Raw genomic sequence first — 23,234 nt, forward strand, 5'->3', positions numbered from 1 at the left:
GAAACTGGATAATTCAAGCGGAGACATTCCTCATTCGTTTGTTTATACACCGAGCTGATGCACATATACATTGCATGTAAGGACAGTTCCTACAAACAGCACTATGGCTTTATAATCACTTACTACATCTGGAATGCTGCCAGCCAACACAAGAGGATTCATCATTCAACTATTGAAGCATCAGCATGTACTAGCTTCACATGGAGAGCTGAAGGAGACCAACAGTAGACTGACTAGGATGTGTTTGCGGTAGCAGAGGAAGGGAAACTGCCACACGTTCCCCCGTCCCACACAGTAGCCGATACAGGAGAGCATAAACTCATACTTCCCACCCCACTGCTCTCTACTGAGAATATTTGGGTCTGGTGCGGGACTCAAACTGTGGCTGGGATGAGGGATTGGTGACATGAGCTAAATTAAACCCAGTCAGCTGTGCTGGACTCTAGAACAGATAACATTTAAAACTGTCAGAGATCCTATAACGGTGTCATGCCTTGATTTCAAAAAGTATAATTCCATGTCACAAGTTTAGTACTCCCTCTCCATTTTAATTTGTATGAGACACTGGGACTGCACATTGTTTAGGGTTAATACAGTCAGCAACAATGGTAGGAATTGCTATGTAGTCCAGATCAACAGATATGGGTGTGGTTCACACATCAGGAAATGTGAGTTGTCAGTGGACCAGTAAAAAGACTGCAAAGAGATTAACTAAGGACAAGAACTGGAAGTAGGTCAGGTTAAAAATGGTACAGTTTTTAGAACAGCAAATGATTTTAGGCCACTACCATCTGCCTCCCTTCAACATCATGACACATTGTAAGTCATACAGGGGGAATAAAGAGTACCCTACAGGTAGTTGATATAAAATGTTTTTTTAACTAGAGCTGCACACTCTAGGAGCTCAGAGGCAAAAATATGTCCAACATTGACAGACAAGCTTTCTTCATCATGGTATGACAAACACTGTGGGATGACTCATGTATATAGTCAAGACACAGGTGTCTGTAATCATGGCCGGGTGTGGCCTGATATCATTGGCTAATTCTCATTAAAATAGCATACACAAAACATAACTGGATAGTGTACAATCACAGATCCAATTTAGCTACATAAGCCTACAAACATTTACAATAGCAAAATCACAATAATGGCTTCAGATCAAAGTCTACATTAAGAACGAAGGGAGCAAGGGTTTTTAAATTAAAGCTCCACGCAGCCTCTCCTTTTAAAAATAAATTGTCGAGGTCACCCCCTCTCCTAGGGAGGGTGAGATGTTCGATGCCAACATAACGTAGAGACGAAATCGAGTGGTTTTCTTCCAAAAAAGTGGGCCACAACGGGGTAAGTCGAGTTTTTGCGCCTAATGGTGCTACGATGCTCCAAGATACGTACTTTTAATTCGCGGTTTGTTTTACCCACAATTTACACCACAAGGACAAGTTATAAGATAAATAACTGCCTTAGTGGAGCACATGATAACACCTTGGATTGTGGTCCGTTTCCGTGTTTGGAGGATCATCATTGAAAGTGCCATTGCATTGAGCACTTGTAGTTTCCAGCCAGTAGGGTCGCAAATACGTTGTGCATGCATATCGTGGGGTGGTAAATCAGAGTTTAAGTTTGAGATTTCTGCCCCGTGACAATACAACCAAGGGAAGGTCCGAAAACACATTAACAATACTATCATCGGATCTTAGAATATGCCAAAGTTTGAACGATTCCCTTCATTTGTCCAGAGAACTTTGAACAGCGGGTAGTTAGAACGCAAGAATGCTTATTTTTGCAAGACCGACCTTATAAGGTCATGTTTTGTTCTGAATTTTCTCATCGGCAGTATTAATCTGACCATTTTTGTTCCCCCTGTCCATTAAATTTTATTTGCGTCTCAGCCATATTTGTCGACATCTGCTTTTTACAAATTATTTTGATTCGACAGAATTGGCTGTAGGGCAAACTGTTTTTCAAGGGCAGTTGGTGACAGTCCTGTAAAGATCATTGAATAGAACATTATCGTCACACAAGATCAAGAAATCTGATACGTCAAATCAGTTTGCATAGTAAATCTCAGATGCTCAGAACAGGAGTTAATAAAAGCATGGAACGCCTGGAGCTGTTTTGCGTCACCCCTCCACAGAACAAAAATATCAATATACCGTTTCCAAATGATGTTAGGAAAGAAAACATTTGAGAAGGTTGAAAATAGACTAACCCACATACAAATTAGCATAGTTAGGAGCCATGGGGGATCCCATAGCAATACCCGTTGTCAGAATAAAGAAATAATTTAGAAACATGAAGTAGTTGTACTATTTCAGCCAATGTTATAATGCATGCGTAGTTCATTAGGGTCACGTTGCAGAAGAAAATGTTCCATAGCTTCAATACCGGCCTCGTGTGGAAGTTGTGTATGACAACTCAAAAGTAACTAACAAAGTGTTCTCTGGGAGAGGATCAAGAGAGTCAATAAGAGATCATACTGCTGGTGTCAGTAGGCACAAAATATAACCCTTTATTAAGGAAGGAGATATGGGCAGGGCTCAATATCTTGCTTGATAAATTAAAGACACCCAGTCCCATAGGTTATGGGACCTTGTGAACGGGCCCCTCTACCTCTGGTAGTAGTTTCTTCTTACCCGGTCGGGTGCGGCATCTCGTCGGTGCGCGTGTCCGCGACCACCTCCGCCCTTCCGTCGGCCCAGTCTCGTTGGATGAAAAACTGCCTCGTAGCAGGTGAGGCGCAGGTTGTAGAGCGTTGGTCAGACGGGGGTGGATAGAAGTAAGCGGCATCCCTCCTGCGTCTGTCATGGAGAGGAGAAGCAGGACCTCGTTTGTCAGAGTTTCTCCATAAGTAGACTTTGTCCTCTGCCTTGTCTTTTGTCTTGATTGAATTTCTTGATTTGAAGTTCCTTAATTTCTGAGACAGCTTGTCCTGGAGCGCTTGGTTAGTTTATCAGTTCATTGAATATGCCATCATCATTAACAGCTCCAGAGCTGTGCGTTTCTCTTCAATCGTGTTATACATTTCAATAATATCATTTTTCAACTGGTCAACAATTGAGGTGCTGGTTAGCGGAGTGGAACGCTTAAAAAAATAAAGGAGAGCCGCAAACACTTGGAGCTACGATGCAAAAATATTTATGTCCAACGTTTCGACAGACAAGCTGTCTTCATCAGGGTATAATGACAAACATTGCGGGATGACTCATTTATATAGTGTCAAAAGACACACAGGTGTCTGTAATCATGGCCGGGTGTGGCCTGATATCATTGGTTAATTTTCATATTAAAATTGCATACAAAAAACTACTAGGCCACTACCATCTGCCCCCCTTCATTATCAACATCATGACACATTGTAAGTCATACAAGGGGAATAAGAGTACCCTACAGGTAGTTGATATAAAATGGGCTATAATATGTTATGCAAAACTAACAAATGAGAGCATAAACCGTTAAATATGTCTTTGAAATAAAAAAATATATTTGGAATGTCGATATATTGCTCAGAGGAAAAGTTCCATAGAAATCTATGTGGTTTGGATATTTTCGTCAATGATGATTGAAATGGGCACTTTTGGTAATGACCGGGAAATTACAGTTGAGCGCAGAGCACAGGAAGTCTTGCTAACGTCAGCCAAGCTAGAACGCAGGTGCAGTCATTGAACAATTTTTAAATATATATATATATATATATATATATATATATATATATATAAATAAACACGCCCTCTTTGTACAGACTCACCTTTACCGTTGGTGCACCCGATATCTGTGACTTCGGGACAAGTCTCTGATTGTCCTTGAGTGGCCCAGCCAGAGCCCAGACTTGAACCAGTTCGAACATCTCTGGAGAGACCTGAAAATAGCTGTGTAGCTCCCCATTCAACCTGACAAAGCTTGAGATGATCTGCAGAGAAGAATGGGAGAAACTCCCCAAATACAGGTGTGCCAAGCATGTAGCTTCATACTCTGCTGTAATCGCTGCCAAAGATGCATCAACAAAGTACCGAATAAAGGGTCTGAATACTTATGTATATGTGATATTTCAGCAAAAATGTCTAAAAAACTGTTTTTGCTTTGTAATTATGGGGTATAGTGTGTAGTTTGAGGGGGAAAAAACAAATACATTTTAGAATAAGGCTGTTACGAAACAAAATGTGGAAAAAGTCAAGGGGTCTGAAAACTTTCCGAATGCACTGTATATCTATTTGGGATTCTTGCGGTCATATGATTTGTAATTATGTTCTGCCCTCCGACCGTCTGCGGAAGAAAAAATTGTCCCGCGGCTGAGTCTTAACCCATCAGCTACAAGTCTGTAACCTCTGTTGGGGACAGCCAGCAGATGAAGATGAAAAGCCCAAGAATGACATTGCAGCAAACTTTTGAGCCTGAGCTCATGACCAGATAAGACTCACCTAATTCAAATAGCCCAGGACAGGAAGAGATGGGGAGCCATTGTGGAAGATATGCTTATGAAGGTTATAATATATTTATATTAGTACTTTATAATATAAAGTTGTATTGTACCTTCATTATAATATTACACAGTTCCCAATTTATAGTGTGGATATAATGTTTTGTTTCAAAGGGTCTCTGACAAGCCAGGCTTCTATACAAACAGGTTATTGAAACATACATCAGAGGGTGCTATAGCCTAACTTGTGCACATGGACTCACTGCCATTTTTAATTAACTGTTCATTTTGTCAAAACAAGGAGGAGCAATTTGTAAGTTTAAAAAAAATTAACGATAGACCACATTGTCTATTGTAATATACCCATTTTTAGATAGAATAACAAAGAATCTAACAATTCGTGTATTTGCTGGGAAACATTTTAAAGTAGACTTGTGCAAAGGTGAATACCGGTATGTTGTTCAAGAATGTAACTTATTAAAATAGTTTTATGGTCCTCTTACTGTAAGATGTCTTCTAAGAAATGTCTCTGAGCATTCATCATCCTTATTTGATCAGTCAGTATTGTAAAGAGTAGGTTGATGATGTCGTCTAATTCAGCGTTTGCCAAACAAAGCTAACCAACCCACAAAGCAAATTACCTAGCCTACGTTTCAAAATATCCCGCCAGATTTTGTTTATGGTGACAGCTGACTGAAACACGGAAACTAACGAGAACTAGCCGCTGTAATTGGTTTAACCAAAGATTATGGATAAACTGACAAGATACGAATGGGAGTCGTTGTCCACAAAACGGCACGGTGGGGTGTCTAGCGCCCGCCTATAATTTATTTGGATTGGTGGATACATCTCATTATTGTAAACTGTCTGTATTCCATGGAGAGATCCTATCCTACTAGCCTCATGCCATGAATATGCTGCAGACTGTCACGTGTTCTACTTATATCAGTACACTCGTAACAATGTAAAGCATTACCAAACTTATTTTTGATCAAATAAACATCACGTAGAAAATAAGCCATTCATTTTTTGTTGTTGAACAAATTCGAAACTCTCATTGACCTCCATACAACAGCTCCTTGCTTTGTGGACGAAAAGAATATCACTTGCTGGAGGGAGACAGATTTTCCGCCGAGTTGGGCCTCTCCAAAGATGTTTATAACTAACCATTCGTTCTTCCTCCTTCCTCTGATTGGCTACAAATGTTGTGCCAAAGGAGTTTGTGGCGGGTTATTTCAGTTATTCGCGCTTTATCCTCCTCATTTGAAGTCAGCGGCGGTTGCTAGCGTAAAATATTGTATTATTGTACCGCTACATTCTAAGATATATACAGTATTAGTGTTATTCTTATATTTCGCACTTTCTCTGGCAAGAAAACAACCATTGTCAACATGCATGTGATAAAGCGAGGTAGGTCCTTTATGGTAGGAATGATAGCAAGTTACTGTACTTGTCATTTGTCTGTGTCTTGATCTCATACTTCTTCGTACAAGCAAGCTTGAGTATTTTACTGTAGTTAGTATATACTTTCAAATTAACCACGTTGAATGACTTCGCCTAGTTTGGTTGCTAGCTACTGTCAGCTGGTTGGCTAATCTAGCTTTCTGCGTAGCTATAACGCTAACCTAGTAATCTAGTTAGCTAAGGTTAGTTAGCTATAATATAACACATGTAATGTTGTTGGCTAACAGTAGTTAACACATGTCAGTATTAATTGAAAATATTTTTTGAAGACCACGTAGCTAATTTAGTTGCTTAGGTAACTTCACCCACCAATTCAGAAATCGAACTGAACGAGTTAACTAGATCAAGACAGGAATGCTCAGTCTTTGTCAAACTTGGCGCCTAATTGTTAAAAATGTTGGTTAGCTAACCTCTACATAGGTAATTTGGTTGGAAGTGATTTATTATCCCATCAATTAAGTAGTCATATATACAGTAGCTAACTAACATTTTCAAGTATTTCAATTTTGTTACTTTTCCCCAAAACAGCTTTCTGGTTTACAAAACAGGACGTTAGCTGGCTGAACAAACATAAACGCAACATGTAAAGTGTTATAATATAAGGTTCCAGAAAATGTACATATGCACAAAAAAATGTGTTTCTCTCAAATTTTGTGCACACATTTGTTACCATCCCTGTTAATTTTGCAGAAGTGTGCAATTGGCATGCTGACTGCAGGAATGTCCACCAGAGTTGTTGCCAGAGAATTTAATGTTCACTTCTCTACCATAAGCCACCTTCAACGTCGTTTTAAAGGATTTGGCAGTACGTCCAACTGGCCTCACAACCACAGACAATGTGTATGGCGTGTGGGTGAGCGGTTTGCTGGTGTCAACGTTGGTAACAAGGTGCCCCATGGTGGGGTTATGGTATGGGCAGGCATAAGCTACTGACGACAAACACAATTGCATTTTATCAATGGCAATTTGAATGCACAGAGGCACCGTGACGAGATCCTGAGGCCCATTGTCGTGCCTTTCGACGGCACCATCACCATGTTTCAGCATGATAATGCACAGCCCCATGTCGCAAGGATTTGTACACAATCCTTGGAAGTTGAAAGTGACTGTTCTTCCATGGCCTGCATACTCACCAGACATGTCACCTATTGAGCACGTTTGGATGCTCTGGATCGACGCGTACGGCAGCGTGTTCCAGTTCCCGCCGATGTCCAGCAACTTCGCACAGCCATTGAAGATAAGTGGGACAACATTCCACAGATCACAATCAACAGCCCGGTCCACTCTATGCGAAGGAGATATCGCGCTGCTTGAGGCAAATGGTGGTCACACCAGAAACCGACTGGTTTTCTGATCCATGCCCCTACTTTATTTTTTATTTTTAGGTATTTAACCTACAAATGCATATTTGTATTCCCAGTCATGTGAAAGCCATAGATTAAGGCCTAATGAAGTTATTTCAATTGACTGATTTTCCTTATGAACAGTATCCCAGTAAAATCTTTGAAATTGTTGCATGTTGTGTTTTTATATTTTTATTCTGCATAGATACTAGTCACGAGTTTTAAAGCTTTGGGGAAATGTGACTGACATTCACTTCAATGTTCTTTTTCCATGGCACACATTCATGTTATTGAAGTGATTTCTGACTAACACTTCAGTCTTTACATCATTTTCAGATGGGCGCCAAGAGCGTGTCATGTTTGACAAGATCACCTCCCGCATCCAGAAGCTGTGCTATGGACTCAACTCTGACTTTGTCGATCCAGTAAGTTGACATTTTATGTTCAATGTATTTCTATTGTTTGTCAATTGTAGCGTTTTCTGTGTGCATCATAACCCTATACTCTGCCTGTTACACCTTTCAGACCCAGATCACCATGAAGGTCATCCAAGGTCTGTACAATGGGGTCACCACAGTGGAGCTGGACACGCTGGCTGCAGAGATCGCTGCCACACTCACCACCAAACACCCAGACTATGCCATCCTGGCTGCCCGCATCGCAGTCTCCAACCTGCACAAGGAGACCAAGAAGGTTTTCAGCGGTAAGTCTCTCTCGCACTTGCTCTCTCTCAAACTGTAATTCTTCTGACCTTTGTTCTAAAAGTTATGTGTACTGCTCAGTTATCAGACTCTGTCAAAGTAGCATATTTTAAGCCACCACATTCACTGGCTCAGATATCCAACTTGCCAGTGAGCTGACAATCTCACTTTGGTTTTTGAAAAACATGGTGTGTAAAAGTAATGTCTAAGCCATGGGCGTGCCCTGTGTGTATCTCTGCTTATTTCATGGAAGAAGGGAAAAAAGCTCTGACCAGGTACACATTTTTTGTTCACAAATTGACTTTTATTTTTGTCAGGAGGTAAGCAGAGGGGAATATGGTATATAACAGACCCATGCTTGGAAAGTATGTTTAATAATATGCTCATTTAGATATTGACTCAAATTCCCTGCACCATATTGATCAACAATCCTGCCCACCGGCGCAATTGAAATGGAATTGTATTTAATTACCGGCTTCCCACTGACTGTTTTTGTGAAACCCAATACAATTGAAACCAATGCTAGTGTATGTACAGTGCATTCGGGAAGTATTCAGACCCCTTGACTTAAAAAAATAAAAATGTTACAGCCTTGAATTAATACTTTTTCCCCCTTATCGATATACAAATAATACCCTATAATGACAAAGTGAAAGCAGGTTTTTGGAATTTTTTGCTAAATAAACTTAAATACCTTATGTAAATAAGTATTTATAGACACTTTGCTACAGTATGAGACTCGAAATTGAGCTCAGGTGCATCCTGTTTCCATTGATCACCCTTGATGTTTCTCCAACCTGTGGTAAATTCAATTGATTTGACATGATTTGGAAAGGCATACACTTGTCTATATAAGGTCCCGCAGTTGACAGTGCATGTCAGAGCAAAAACCAAGCCATGAGGTCAAAGGGATTGTCTGTAGAGCTCCAAGACATGATTGTGTTGAGGCACATATCTGGGGAAGGGTACCAAAATATTTCTGTCCCGTTGAAGGTTCCTAAAAACACATTGGAATGGAAGAAGTTTGGAACCACCAAGACTCTTGCTAGAGCTGGCCGCCTGGCCAAACTGATCAATCGGGGGAGAAGGGCATTGGTCAGGGAGGTTGTCAAGAACCTGGTGGTCACTCTGACAAAGCTCCAGAGTTCCTCTGTGGAGATGGATGAACCTTCCAGAAGGACAACCATCTCTGCAGCACTCCACCAATCAGGCCTTTATGGTAGTGGCCAGACTGAAGCAACTCTTCAGTCAAAGGCTCGTGATAGCCCGCTTGGAGTTTGCCAAAAGGCATGTAAATGACTCTCAGACCATGAGAAACCAAGATTGAACTCTTTTTCATGAATGCTAAGTGTCACCTCTGGCGGAAACCTGCTACCATCCCTAAGGTGAAGCGTGGTGATGGCAGCATCATGCTGTGGGGATGTTTTTCAGCGACAGTGACTGGGAGACTAGTCAGGATCGAAGGAAAAATGAGCGGTACAAAGAGATCCTTGATGAAAACCTGTTCCAGAGCACTCAGGACCTCAGACTGGGGCAAAGGTTCACCTTCCAATTGGAGGACCACCCTAAGCACATAGCCAAGACAATGCAGGAGTGGCTTTGGGTCAAGTCTCTGAATGTCCTTGAATGGCCCAGCAAGTTCCCGGACTTGAACCTGTTTGAATATCTCTGGAAAGATATGAAAATAACTGTGCAGCGACACTCCCCATCCAACCTGACAGAGCTTGAGAGGATCTGCAGAGAAGAATGGGAGAAACTCCCCAAATACAGGTGTGTCAAGCTTGTAGCGTCGTACTCGGCTGTAATCACTAAAAAAGGTGCTTCAACAATGTACTGGGTTAACGCTCTGAATACTTGTGTAAATGTGATATTTTTTGTAATAAAAAATATATATATTGCGTTTTTTTGTCATTGTGTGTAGATTGAAGGGGGGAAATTATTTCATACATTTTAGAATAAGGCTAATGTAACAAAATTTGGAAAACGCAAGGGGTCTGAATACTTTCCGACTGCACTGTAAATACACCTGCGTTGCTAGAAGCACCTAAGAGTCCCAATGGCTGAAGTCAGGCCTAGTGCTCAAGTTCTGGTCTAAGTGCTCAAGTCTGAGTTTAACAAAGTATACCACATTAATATTTAACAACTTTTTATGTTCTTTAAACATTTGGTGTTTTGGTTAGGCCTACTGCTGTTTTAGTTTTTGCTTGCTTGTTTGCTGGCTCGATGATCATCTGTTGCTAGATTTGCGCCTGTATTGATTTGGCAGAAATCTGTCCTACAACAACTAGTGGCGGGATGATTTTTCATGTGAGCATTTCCTTCTGTTGCACAATGGTCATATTTGCCTGAAATATGCAATAGCATATGAAAAAATCCACATTCTCACACACATATATTTAAATGATTATATATTTTTTTAGCTTTTATTTAACTAGGCAAGTCAGTTAAGAACAAATTCTTATTTTCAATGATGGCCTAGGAACAGTGGGTTAACTGCCATGTTGAGGGGCAGAACGACAGATTTGTACCTTGTCAGCTCTGGGATTTGAACTTGCAACCTTCCGGTTACTAGTCCAACGCTCTAACCACTAGGCGACCCTGCCACACCAATATAATGTTCAATAGATATGTCAAATTTGTACAGGTGTTCTCTAGACTGAATTGGCTATTTCTCCTGTCAGATTGATCAGAGTATTATTTGCAATAATTGTAACAGGCGCCCGGCTACTTTTTTTTGTGATGGCCCACAAATATTTATATATTTTTAATGTTTATTCCAGAGTGTGAACTAAAGGGAGACATGGGAAAGTGGGAGCGTAGAGAGACACTACACATTCAAAGACGGCCTACTTTTCAATACTTATGGGAAGAGACTTTAACTTTTAAACTCAAGAAACAAACAGCTTCATGAAATGTAAAACAATAGTATTAACTAGGCAATGCTAAATAGTAGGCTGGTGCTTACAGGGACGTGAGTTGCTTGCGTAATGTCTAGCCTACGGTTGGTGGCGGAGTGGAGCCTGTCTGCCCACACTCATTGCTTGTGCCACCGAAGTTCACCTTCTGATATGGGCTGCGTGTGCCGGTGTGGCGCATCAGTCCTATTACTAGCTAGAGAACAACCCTCGCTGCTCTGCGTACCCAGTGCTGCTAATATTCTGCTTATCATAGTAGCCTTTCCAGTGCAAATGCAAGTCCGATTCACCAATGGTAGTCAAAAGTCATGAAAATCGGAACTCAAGTCAGTCAGTCCTACTACAGCACTGCAAACTAGTGTATCCGAAAAATCTATTTTTAACCATCTTATTTTCTTTGTCAATGCTGTTGCAGATGTGGTGGAGGATCTATACAACTATGTCAACCCGCTAAACAAACGGCACTCTCCCATGGTCGCCAAGGAAACACTCGACATTGTCCTAGAAAACAAGGACCGCCTCAACTCGGCCATTATCTTTGACCGGGACTTCTCCTATAACTTCTTTGGATTCAAGGTAATTTTTACAGTACATGGTTTATGAGCAATAGCAATTTAAGTCAATTCTGCAATTGTAGGAGAGTAAACAAATTTGTATTTTTCTACATAGACACTTGAGCGGTCCTATTTGCTGAAAATTGATGGGAAAGGTGAGTTGGCTCATAGATACATTCCCTCCCTGTCAGAATTGACTTATTTTCATGACATGAACATATGCTACGTTGGATTAGGGCTCATCACCAGTGACACTTGGTCAAACAGACACATTATCGGAGCAACTTGTGGAAATATGTGGTTCAGATGAGCTCCAGCCGTCATGCTGATCTGTCCTGTTATTGTGTAGTTGCTGAGCGACCACAGCACATGCTCATGAGGGTGGCAGTTGGGATTCATAAGACTGACATTGATGCTGCCATCGAGACTTACAACCTGCTGTCAGAGAAGTGGTTCACCCACGCTTCCCCCACACTCTTCAATGCTGGCACCAATCGCCCACAGCTGTCTAGGTAAGCGCTTACTAACAGCCATCCTACTATAAGCCATTCCTCAGTGTAATGGCTATGATTACTGAATTATAAACTCAGGGGGAAAAAGAACCTTCCCTTTTTCGGGACCCTGTCTTTCAAAGATAATTTGTAAAAATCCAAGTAACTTCACAGATCTTCATTGTAAAGGGTTTAAACACTTTCCCATGCTTGTTCAATGAACCATAAACAATTAATGAACATGCACCAGTGGAATGTCGTTAAGACACTAACAGCTTACAGACGGTAGGCAATTAAGGTCACAGTTATGAAAAGTTAGGACACTAAAGAGGCCTTTCTACTGACTGACAAACACCAAAAGAAAGATGCCCTAGGTCCCTGCTCATCTGCGTGAACATGCCTTAGGCATGCTGCAAGAAGGCATGAGGACTGCAGATGTGGCCAGGGCAATAAATTGTGATGTCCATACTGTGAGACTCCTAACACAGCGCTACAGGGAGACAGGACGGACAGCTCATCGTCCTCGCAGTGGTAGACCACGTGGAACAACATCGGTACATCTGAACATCACACCTGCGGGACAGGTACAGCATGGCAACAACTGCCCAAGTTACACCATGAACTCACAAACCCTCCATCAGTGCTCAGACTGTCCGCAATAGGTTGAGAGCGGCTGGACTGAGGGCTTGATGACCTGTTGTCAGGCAGGTCCTCACCAGACATCACCGGCAACAACATCGCCTATGGGCACAAACCCACCGTTGCTGGACCAGACAGGACTGTCAAAAAGTGCTCTTCACTGACGAGTCGTGGTTTTGTCTCACCAGGGGGGATGGTCAGATTTGTCTTTATCGTCATAGGAATTAGCGTTACACAGAGGCCTGTACTCTGGAGCGGGTTCGATTTGGAGGTGGAGGGTCCGTTGTGGTCTGGGGCAGTGTTTCACAGAATCATCGGACTGAGCTTGTTGTCATTGCAGGCACTCTCAACGCTGTGCATTACAGGGAAGACCTCTTCCCTGATGTGGTACCCTTCCTGCAGGCTCATCCTGACATGACCCTCCAGCATGACAATGCCACCAGCCATACTGCTCGTTCTGTGCATAATTTCCTGCAAGACTGGAATGTCAGTGTTCTGCTATGGCCAGCAAAGAAAGAGCCCGGATCTCAATCCCATTGAGCATGTTTGGGACCTGTTGGATCAGAGGGTGAGGGCTAGGGCCATCCCCCCCAGAAATGTCTGGGAACTTGCAGGTGGCTTGGTGGAAGAGTGGGGCAACATATCACAGCAAGAACGGGCAAATCCAGTGCAGTCAATGAGGAGGAGATGCACTGCAGTGCTTAATGCAGCTGGTGGCAACACCAGATACTGACTGTTTGATTTTTGACCCCCCCCCCCCCCTCCCTCTGTTCAGGGAAACATGTATGTGACTAACAGAAATTGAGTAATGTCTGTGGAACTTGTTCAGTTTGTCACAGTTGTTGAATCTTGTTATGTTCATTCAAATATTTACGCATGTTAAGTTAGCTGAAAGTAAACGAAGTTGACAGTGAGAGGGCGTTTCTTTTTTCTTTTTTTGCTGAGTTTAGAAACTATAGACATTGACCGTTCCAGGTGCAAACCAGAAAAGTGCTTGATGGGTTTTATATGGGTTGTCCTTGTTGATTTTCAGCTGTTTCCTGCTGGCCATGAAGGACGACAGCATCGAGGGCATCTACGACACCCTGAAGCAGTGTGCCCTAATCTCAAAATCAGCAGGGGGCATCGGAGTGGCAGTCAGCTGCATCAGAGCCACGGGCAGCTACATCGCTGGGGTGAGGATCACACGGTCGCGTTTTATAAATAAGACTGGCCCTTGAGGCGTTGCAGTCTGACTGTAAGTGTCGAGCCTGTGTCATGAGGGGCAGAGAGTGATGGCTATGTCTACTCCAACAAACCAGAACAGTGGACGATTGATTGCTCCGACATGGTGGGGGAAGGCGTTTTATAGATAACCAGAAATGCCTTTTCATTGTAACGCTTGGCAAGTCTCTCATTAACTAAGGCTTTTTACATGTTTCTTTTTCAGACAAATGGCAATTCCAATGGGCTTGTTCCCATGCTCCGAGTGTACAACAACACAGCACGCTACGTGGACCAGGGAGGCAACAAGGTGAGAAAGAAATGAGATTTGCTAGAGGTTGTGTTATTGACTCTGGCCACAGGATGACCTCACAGATGTGCATTAGCCTTCTGTGCAGAGATAACCCATCCTCTACACCCAAGGCTGATGGCTCTGAGAACATGCATACTGTCTTTCAGACTCTGTGGCCTGTGTTTACTGTACATTCATCAGACAGTTAACGCCCTCTCTCATTCCCCTCTCCTCAGAGACCTGGTGCGTTTGCCATGTACCTGGAGCCGTGGCACTTTGATGTGTTTGACTTCTTGGACCTGAAGAAGAACACGGGGAAGGAAGAGCAGAGGGCCAGAGATCTGTTCTACGCCATGTGGATCCCTGACCTCTTTATGAAGAGAGTGGAGAGCAACCAGGTATGCAGCAACATCCATGTACAAACTGAATTGTTCAAACGGGATATGGAATTTAGTGATAAAGAAAGGAATATGGAATGTTTTTATTTCTTTCTGATATCTTCAAGATATCAGTAGTCATGGTGTATTGTACCCATAGGACTGGTCCCTGATGTGCCCCAGTGACTGCCCTGGACTGGACGAGTGCTGGGGGGAGGAGTTTGAGAATCTCTATACCAGGTAAGACTGGTATAGAGATACATACCAGTCTCAGCTTTGTGTGCAGTGTCTCACTGGTCCTGTCTTACCCCAGGTATGAGCAAGAGGGTCGTGTGAAGCGGGTGGTAAAGGCCCAACAGGTGTGGCACGCCATCATTGAGTCCCAGACTGAGACGGGCACACCCTACATGCTCTACAAGGACGCCTGCAACAGGAAAAGTAACCATCAGAACCTGGGAACCATCAAGTCCAGTAACCTCTGTACCGAGATTGTAGAGTACACCAGCCATGATGAGGTGAGGGAAACAGATTACCTAAACTTTTGGAACTACTAAGGCTGTGTCTGAAATGGCACAATATTTATTTTCTCACAGACAATTGGCAAGTGCCAATTTTATTCATCGGCTTTTTTAAATGATTATTATCCTCAAAAGCTGGCTATTAACGGCTAATGGAAACCTTTAAAAGCTGGAATCCTTCAGTGAATGTAATGTCATGTAAAGGCACTAGGTGATGTGTGTATGTATATGATAGAGGGTGCGTGTTGTGTATTTTTGGGGGGCAGCATGTTTGCCTACTTGCCAAAAATATGTGGGGAGAAACTCTCCAAATATAGGTGTGCCAAGCTTGTAGCGTCATACCCAAGAAGACTTGAGGCTGTAATCACTGCCAAAGGTGCTTCAACAAAGTACTGAGTAAAGGGTCTGACTACTTATGTAAATGTCATATTTTTATAATTTTGCAAACATTTCTAAAAACCTGCTTTTGTTTTGTCATTATGGGGTATTGTGTGTAGGTTGAGAAATATTTAATCCAATTTAGAATAAAGCAGTAACATAACAATGTGGAAAATGTCATGGTCAGAATACTTTCCGAATGCACTGTAGATTTTATGTAATTGATTTTGCTCTAGTACACCGAAGAAAATTATGCGAGTACTCAGTCAAAAATTCAAATGCCCATCCCTACTATCTATCACCCAAGGCTGCTTTCTGAGAATATCCATACTTAATCCCAAAACATTTTGAATGACGTCCTTCGATGTCTATATTGTTGAAAATAAATGTTGATCACACAAAACAGCTGTTTTTAAAGTGTGATGCTAATCTATCTGGCTCCTGTTTCCCAATCTCAGGTGGCAGTGTGTAACCTGGCGTCAATCGCCCTCAACATGTACGTCACCCCAGAGAAAACATTTGACTTCAACAAGCTGGCCTATGTCACCAAGGTCATCGTTAGGAACCTCAACAAGATCATCGAGATCAACTACTACCCTGTGATCGAGGTACGGTCTATAATTAAATGTAGTAGTACTAATAATGATCAGCAAGACAGATGATTCTACAAGTTATGTCTTCATGTTAACCTGTAACTGATTTCCAATGCCGGTTCTTTCTAACTAGGCTGAGAACTCCAACAAGCGCCACAGGCCCATTGGTATTGGTGTCCAGGGTCTGGCTGATGCCTTCATTCTGATGCGTTTCCCCTTTGAGAGTGCTGAGGCCCAGAAGCTCAACACTCAGATATTTGAGACCATCTACTACGCTTCTCTGGAGTCCAGCTGTGAGCTGGCTGCTGAGCTTGGTGCCTACCAAACCTACCCAGGCTCCCCTGTCAGCAAAGGAGTGAGTACCACCACACTAAAACCTAACTGGGATGTTAGATAGTGTGTGTAGGATTTCTGGTTTTGGCTAACTTGTTAATTTCAGGCCTTTCTGGTTGGTGTCTTGGGCTTAAACTGTTATAATTTTTCCTTAGATCCTTCAGTATGACATGTGGGACAAAACCCCAACTGACCTGTGGGACTGGAAACTTCTCAAGGAAAAGATTGCCAAGTAAGTTGTCAACCTTGTCCTCCATTTTACCAATGCAACTACAGTTCGTCTCAACACATACATTACCAACCAAGCCCTCCATGTGGACTTATATGTCCTAGCCTTTGTCTCATCACCACTTCACTTACCCCCCCCCCCCCCCTTCTCCAGGCATGGTGTCAGGAACAGTTTGCTGCTGGCCCCTATGCCCACCGCCTCCACAGCCCAGATCCTGGGCAACAATGAGTCCATCGAGCCCTACACCAGTAACATTTACACCCGCAGAGTCCTCTCTGGGGAGTTCCAGGTCAGTATCACCCTCTGGGGGTTCCACAGACACTTAGACCTCTGCTGACATACACAGCATACTCAAACACTTTAAGGCTTTGAGTAGGGGGGTGTGTGTGAGCGCTAATGTTTTGGTTTTGTGTCACCTGCAGATTGTGAACCCCCACCTGTTGAAGGACCTAACAGAGCGAGGGCTGTGGAACGAGGAGATGAAAAACCAGCTGATTGGTCAGAACGGATCCATCCAGGTGAGAACCCAGACCCATCACATTACAGCTCTAATCAATGAAGAGCAATTGGAGTGCAATTATGCCCTATTGACTGTTATGTTATGTCATGTGTGACTTTTTGTTAGATTTGAAGTGTTATCCTTTTCAGTAGTCATTGTTCTAATTACATTGTTACTTGTCTTTAGGGCATTGCTGAGATCCCAGATGACCTGAAGGAGCTGTATAAGACTGTGTGGGAGATCTCCCAGAAGACTATTCTGAAGATGGCTGCTGACCGCGGTGCCTTCATAGACCAGAGCCAGTCCCTCAACATCCACATCGCTGAGCCCAACTACGGCAAGCTCACCAGCATGCACTTCTACGGCTGGAAGCAGGTGAGTCTGCTTGACTATTGAAATCTATAGAACACTACATGGTCCCAGCCCAGGGCTATCCTCAACCCTGGGCTAAAATGGCTGCTCGAGGCGTTGCAGTCCGACTAAGTGTCGAGCCTGTGTCATGAGTGACAGGCCGACATCTACGCCGAGGACCCTGGACAGCTGACACTTGGGGTGATTGATAGCACTTTTAAGGGGGGGGGGGGGTCAAAGCAGTGCTAAATATAAACCGAACGCTGCTGTTCTTTTCTCAGGGTCTGAAGACAGGCATGTACTACCTGAGGACCAAGCCTGCAGCCAACCCCATCCAGTTCACCTTGAACAAGGAGAAGCTGAAAGAGTCTCTGTCGGTTAAGAACGAGGAGGAGATCAAGGAGCTCAACAGAGCCGCTATGGTGTGTTCCCTGGAGAACCGTGATGACTGCCTGATGTGTGGCTCTTAGACCGGCCCCTAACTCCTTCTCCTATCCTCACTTTTAGTTAATTAACTATTGCGGTGGACCACTGAACTCCTCAATATCATTGAACCCCAGTCTGATTGTCTTTAGGCCAGTTAATGGCATAGTTATCTGCCCTGATGTCAGATCATAGGCTCACGCTTGGGGTTTATAGATCAGGCTATTATGGTTGTTTTGTGGGCATGCTACTGTAGCCTAAGTAGTGCTGTACATGGTGCGCTTTTGTCTGCCTTATCACAGATTATTAACTGTAGGCAGTTTTCTATTTATCACTCTTGGGTACACTGTCTGCTTGATTTGTATAGAAAGTGTGACCTCCATTGTTAGTATGTAAATCTAAGGATTTCATCATTTGAATTTCATTCAAGAAGTTAAGTTCAATGGTGTATTATTTGTATTGGGTGCTTTGTAATTAAGTTTTGACATTCATGCAATGTCCTGTGGTACTTATGGTAAGGTATACAGTACTTCAGTGACCATTTTAGCATGTAAATGTTGGTGGGGCAAAAAAAACTACATAACACTAAACTATACATTTAATTGAACTATAACTGTGCCCACAAACTGTTAGGGCCTATATAAAGCTTCCCTAACAGCAGTCCCAACATCTTACCACTACTTCACCTAGCTATCAGCGGAGCCTTGTTTGGCAGCGAAACAGTTCATTCAGGCACAGTTACTGACCTTTAAAAAAAATTTAAGCGTTTTTTAAAAACATAGCTGACTTGCTTAAACAAATGTGGGTTCTACTGACAATTGAGATGTACAAACTATGGCATAAGGGGACAACGAGCGGATAAGAGGCAATCCATAATTCCGATTAAGACAATGAACAAGCTAGGATGGACGTAGTCAATCTATTTGCTCAGCACTTTTGACATTTTCAGCGACAGAACTCAAAACATGGGCCCTTAGTGTTCTCCCTGTGCACCAAGTCAACCGTAGGATAAATAAAGGGGACATATAAGTAGACCATGAAAGCTCTTACAATATTTGATTACATTACTCTAAAACAGGCTATAGGCTACATGTGCATCACCAAGTCTGAACTGTAGCCTATGTTATGAGGTGAAAAAGGACCAAATTATTAGGGTGAGAAACATGGGCTACTAACAGCTTATTACACAACATACTGTAGCTAAGTAATATTATATCCCTGACATTACATTTATGCAGCGGTATACATTTTTGGACTCACCTTATTGTAATGTGCTCACTTAAACAGGAAAGTGGCGTGGCTGTCCTTCGTGGGCAAATTGTGTCAAACTGTGTCATAAGTCTGGCATTCTCTGGATTTTTGGTGCTTTCAAAACAACTGGGAACTCGGAATAAAACAAGGTCGAATCATGACGTTCGTGATCTTCAGATCTGAGATTTTACAGTTCCGAGTTTCCAGTTTTGAAAGCGGCAGAAGTCATGATGGAATGACAGCATGGCCAATGTTGAATGTTTATCCTTATTAAGATTGGAAAAGAGACCCATAAACCCAAACTTGCACCACACATCCACTCCACTGAATAGCATGTTAGTGATTGCTCTGCAATGCTTGCAGTTGGCAATGATTCCTTCCAAACCACTCATTGTTGAATTTGCAATTTCTAACTTGTGTAATGTTTATGGCCGATGAGCACTGATACGTTTTAGCTATAATTTCTCTTCATATGACAAGGATTGAAAAGGATTTGCCAGTAGATTGTCGACTTGATTCAAGATGACTGCTAGCTTGCTAGTTAAGATTTTCAAAGTATGATGTTGACATGATCAGTCCAATCAAACCTACTGTAGATATGTAATTTTATCTGTGGCCAATGACCTTGAGCCTTCTTGGATGGGCACTTCTAATGTAACTCTATGGTAGCACCCAAGGGGCTTGCTTGAATATTCGAGCTCTCCCTGTAGATTTTGCAGTGACGTAGTGTCCCCATGAGTGACAGAACACTGAGCCAATCACGGCGCAACTAGAGAACATTACCAACCCCTACGCTCTGTATTTTCCTCTGGCTGCCCCACCACCACAGAAAGCACTGCGGTAGGCTGAAACACCTACATTTTGTAGCTGCCTTACTCAAGAAAGCAAAAAAGAGACCATGTTTGTATGCAGCTTTATTAACTCAATATTTTGTATTTATTTATTGCAAACTGATATGTGACATGTATTAATGCCAAAATAACATGCAAAACAGGTAACATGAAAATAAAATGAATTTTAATGATTATTTATTACTTTAGCTAAACCGGTAGGGCTCTGCCCTGAATGACGGGTCGCAACTGCAGTAGTTTAACAATACCAGTACATGGGCACAAGGTACTTGGTAGGCATTGCATTAGGAAGATGGGGCTTCTTTCACTCTGGATCTTCTAATCCTAAATCCAGAAGTGCTATAGTGAGTGTTAGGCCCAATCCGAAATGGACACCTATGTACTTGTGGAGATCTGGGAATGTTATTGATATTAGAAATGTCGTGGAAAAGTTCTTACACCGGGATACTCAAAGTCAATCGTAAATTAATAATTATCAGCGTGCTGCTGAACTCAATGCACCATAGTACACGTCTGTCAGAAGCTCTTCCTGGGTAGACCCAGCAGTTGTCTTCTATACGGCTATAAACAGACAAGTTATATTTGCGTGTGATGGGTTTGGATTTTAAATATTATTAATCATTAGTTATGTTAGATACATGAGCAGTGCCATAGGGTTTACACCAGAAGTTAATGTGCAATTAAGCTTGGAATGTGCTGAGTGCAGGGGGAAAAGTCACAGCACTGATAAAGGGAGAGACCTGTGGATGAGTGAGGAAGGGGGTAGAGGTCAGGTCACCGTAAGGGAGAAGGAACAGTTTATTGCCTGTATAACCATTTCCTGCCTAGTAATAAAGATGTAATGTTTAAAGAGGAAGATACCACTCAAATTGGGGTGTATGTCTTTGTTCAGCTGTTCGATCCTTTGGGGTGAATAAACTTGGTTTAAGCTTTCATAGTGTCTGTAGAGTTCTTACTCTGATATTTAGAGCCTAACACATGATTTAGCATAATTAATTCATCATTACTGTTTTGTTTCATTCATGCGACCAACCAATACTGTTTCATAACGTGAGTTTGTTCTCAAAACAAGGTCTGGGCATACTGCCAAATTGCAGCTACTGATAAGAGGAGTTGTTCAGTCAACCACTTGCATGAACACAGAAATTGGTTTATAGAACAGCACTTAAATAGAACACAGAAATTAGTTATAAGAAGAGCACAAATTTCCATGACAGAAATATGGTGAAACTTCCACTTAGAATATCAGAGGGCAAGTTGGAGCTATTACTATATTGCTTACACTCGTCAAAATCCTCTGATCTTCACAAGTGGTAAGGGATCCATTTGGGATTGGGCATTCATTTCTATGACAAACCCCTAACAAAGGTATTCAAATAACTTTATCAAGCACATGTATTTTTTTAATTTTTAAATGCAGTTTAAAGTGCTTAGCAAAAGTAAAAAGTGAAACCATTTCTAGACAAATATTAAATTAAGGAAAAATATACAACTGGACCTTAGAGACCAATGCAGCAATAAAGATAAACATGGATTAAGTAGATAATAGCTAAAACAACAAAGCAACCTGGGTAAAAGCCCAGAATTGTGTGAGACATTCTACAAGTGAGACTCAACATAATGTACAGATGGCATCTCCTAGAAATGTATTGTAAGATGTCCTATTGGTTGGAAGTTATGTATACATCCGCATATGAAGGCCTACAATCATTCAATACATAGTAGTGCAAGTGCTGATCAAATCTAGGGAGGGTCTAGATGTTTAGCTAGAGCTCCGTGATGGGAACAGTGGGATGATATCAGCCCGTCCCTGATGCTACATCAGCCTACTGTGCCACTGGGAGCTAAAGGCCAGGTTTTTTTCCACAGTGGAGGAACTCCGGTGTGTGAAGCCTGGGAACAGGAGGGAATGTGATGCTCCAGGTGATGAATTAATGAGCTGCTGCGGCAACCTCTGGGGAGAGGAAGGTGTTCTGCAAGCTGAGACCTGCGCAAGGCAACATAAAGATACAAACAGACTAACACAGCCTGATGAGGGGGCAAGGGGGACTGAGAAAAGATTAATCATCTTTACCAACAAGGAAGAGACTGTCAGAGCTGTATACAGTGCATTTGGAAAAATTTCAGACCCCTTGACCTTTTCCACATTTTGTTTCGTTCCAGCCTTATTCTAAAATTGATTAAATCCTTTCCCCCTCAAACTACACACAAAACCTCAAAAGTGTTTTTTAGAAATTTAAAAAAATAACTGAAATATCACATTCACATAAGTATTCCGACCCTTTACTCAGTACTCAGCACCTTTGGCAGCCATTACAGCCTCGAGTATTCTCGCATATGAAATTACAAGCTTGGCACACCTGTATTTGGGGAGTTCTCCCATTCTTCTCTGCGGATCCTCTCAAACTCTGTTAGGTTGTAAGGGGAGCAGTGCTGCACAGCTATGTTCATGTCTCCCCAGAGATGTTTGATCGGGTTCAAGTCCGGGCTTTGTCTGGGACACTCAAGGACATTGAACGACTTTTCCTGAAGCCACTCCTGGTGTTGTCTTGGCTGTGTGCTTAAGGTCATTGTCCTGTTGGAAGGTGAACATTTGTCCCAGTCTGAGGTCCTGAGCGGTCTGGAGCAGGTTTTCATCACGGATCTCTCTGTACTTTGCTCCGTTCATCTTTCCCTCGATCCTGACTTACTTACTGACTTTATTGTCCTCGTGTGGAAATTTTGTTGCAGTGTCATGTACACATTTAAAGTAGCATTTAAATACAAAACAAAAATGACAATACAACTTACTGACTAGTCTTCTAGTCCCTGCCACTGAAAACATCCCCACAGCATGATGCTGCCACCACCATGCTTCACCATAGGGATGGTGCGAGGTTTCCTCCAGATGTGATGGCTTGCAGTCTGGCCACTCTACCATAAAGGCCTGATTGGTGGAGTGCTGCAGAGATGGTTGTCTTTCTGGAATATTCTGCCATCTCCACAGAGGACCTCCCTGACCAAGGCCATTCTCCCCCGATTGCTCAGTTTGGCCAGGCGGCTAGCTATAGGTAGAGTTGGTGTTTCCAACCTTCTTCCATTTAAGGATGATGGAGGCAATTGTGTTCTTGGGGACATTCAATGCTGCAGACATTTTTTGGTACCCTTCCCCAGATCTGTGCCTCGACCCAATCCTGTCTCGGGCGCTCTATGGTTAATTCCTTCGACCTCACGGCTTGGTTTTTGATCTGACATGCAATGTCAACTGGGATCTTACAAAGACAGATGTATGCCTTTCCAAATGATGTCCAATCAATCGAATTTACCAGGTGGATTCCAATCAAGTTGAAGAAACATCTCAAGAATGATCAATGGAAACAGGATGCACCTGAGCTCAATTTCGAGTCTCATAGCAAAAGGTCTGAATACTTAT

At 42.5% G+C, this 23,234-nt stretch overlaps 1 protein-coding gene and 1 pseudogene across 2 annotated transcripts; both read left to right on the plus strand.

Moving 5' to 3' along the window:
- The first annotated feature begins 1,322 nt into the window (after nucleotides 1–1,322).
- Nucleotides 1,323–20,755, plus strand: LOC109892668 (ribonucleoside-diphosphate reductase large subunit). Of its 2 annotated transcripts, none has more exons than XM_031826569.1 (18): nucleotides 1,323–1,344; nucleotides 7,561–7,649; nucleotides 7,750–7,927; nucleotides 11,256–11,416; nucleotides 11,510–11,549; nucleotides 11,744–11,906; nucleotides 13,558–13,699; nucleotides 13,954–14,037; nucleotides 14,256–14,417; nucleotides 14,557–14,636; nucleotides 14,710–14,911; nucleotides 15,751–15,900; nucleotides 16,019–16,240; nucleotides 16,374–16,450; nucleotides 16,601–16,736; nucleotides 16,870–16,965; nucleotides 17,133–17,321; nucleotides 17,579–20,755. In XM_031826569.1, the coding sequence occupies exons 2-18, from the start codon at nucleotides 7,581–7,583 to the stop codon at nucleotides 17,765–17,767; spliced, it is 2,340 nt and encodes a 779-aa protein (XP_031682429.1). In that variant the 5' UTR covers nucleotides 1,323–1,344; nucleotides 7,561–7,580; the 3' UTR covers nucleotides 17,768–20,755. The 2 variants fall into 2 exon arrangements, with proteins under 2 accessions (XP_031682429.1, XP_020340963.1); XM_020485374.2 differs by lacking the exon at nucleotides 1,323–1,344 and adding an exon at nucleotides 5,612–5,827.
- LOC116374529 (uncharacterized) lies at nucleotides 13,733–13,854 on the plus strand (annotated as a pseudogene).
- Nucleotides 20,756–23,234: the final 2,479 nt, after the last annotated feature.

The sequence above is a fragment of the Oncorhynchus kisutch genome, linkage group LG6, assembly GCF_002021735.2.
Source record: "Oncorhynchus kisutch isolate 150728-3 linkage group LG6, Okis_V2, whole genome shotgun sequence".
Classification (NCBI taxonomy): Eukaryota; Metazoa; Chordata; class Actinopteri; order Salmoniformes; family Salmonidae; genus Oncorhynchus; species Oncorhynchus kisutch.

Bases quoted from the DNA above. Each gene is read 5' to 3' on its own strand.
- LOC109892668 (XM_020485374.2), top strand. The intron at 7,928-11,255 runs GTAAGTCTCTCT...ATGCTGTTGCAG, and splicing joins GACCAAGAAGGTTTTCAGCG to ATGTGGTGGAGGATCTATAC. The intron at 16,966-17,132 runs GTGAGAACCCAG...ACTTGTCTTTAG, and splicing joins GTCAGAACGGATCCATCCAG to GGCATTGCTGAGATCCCAGA.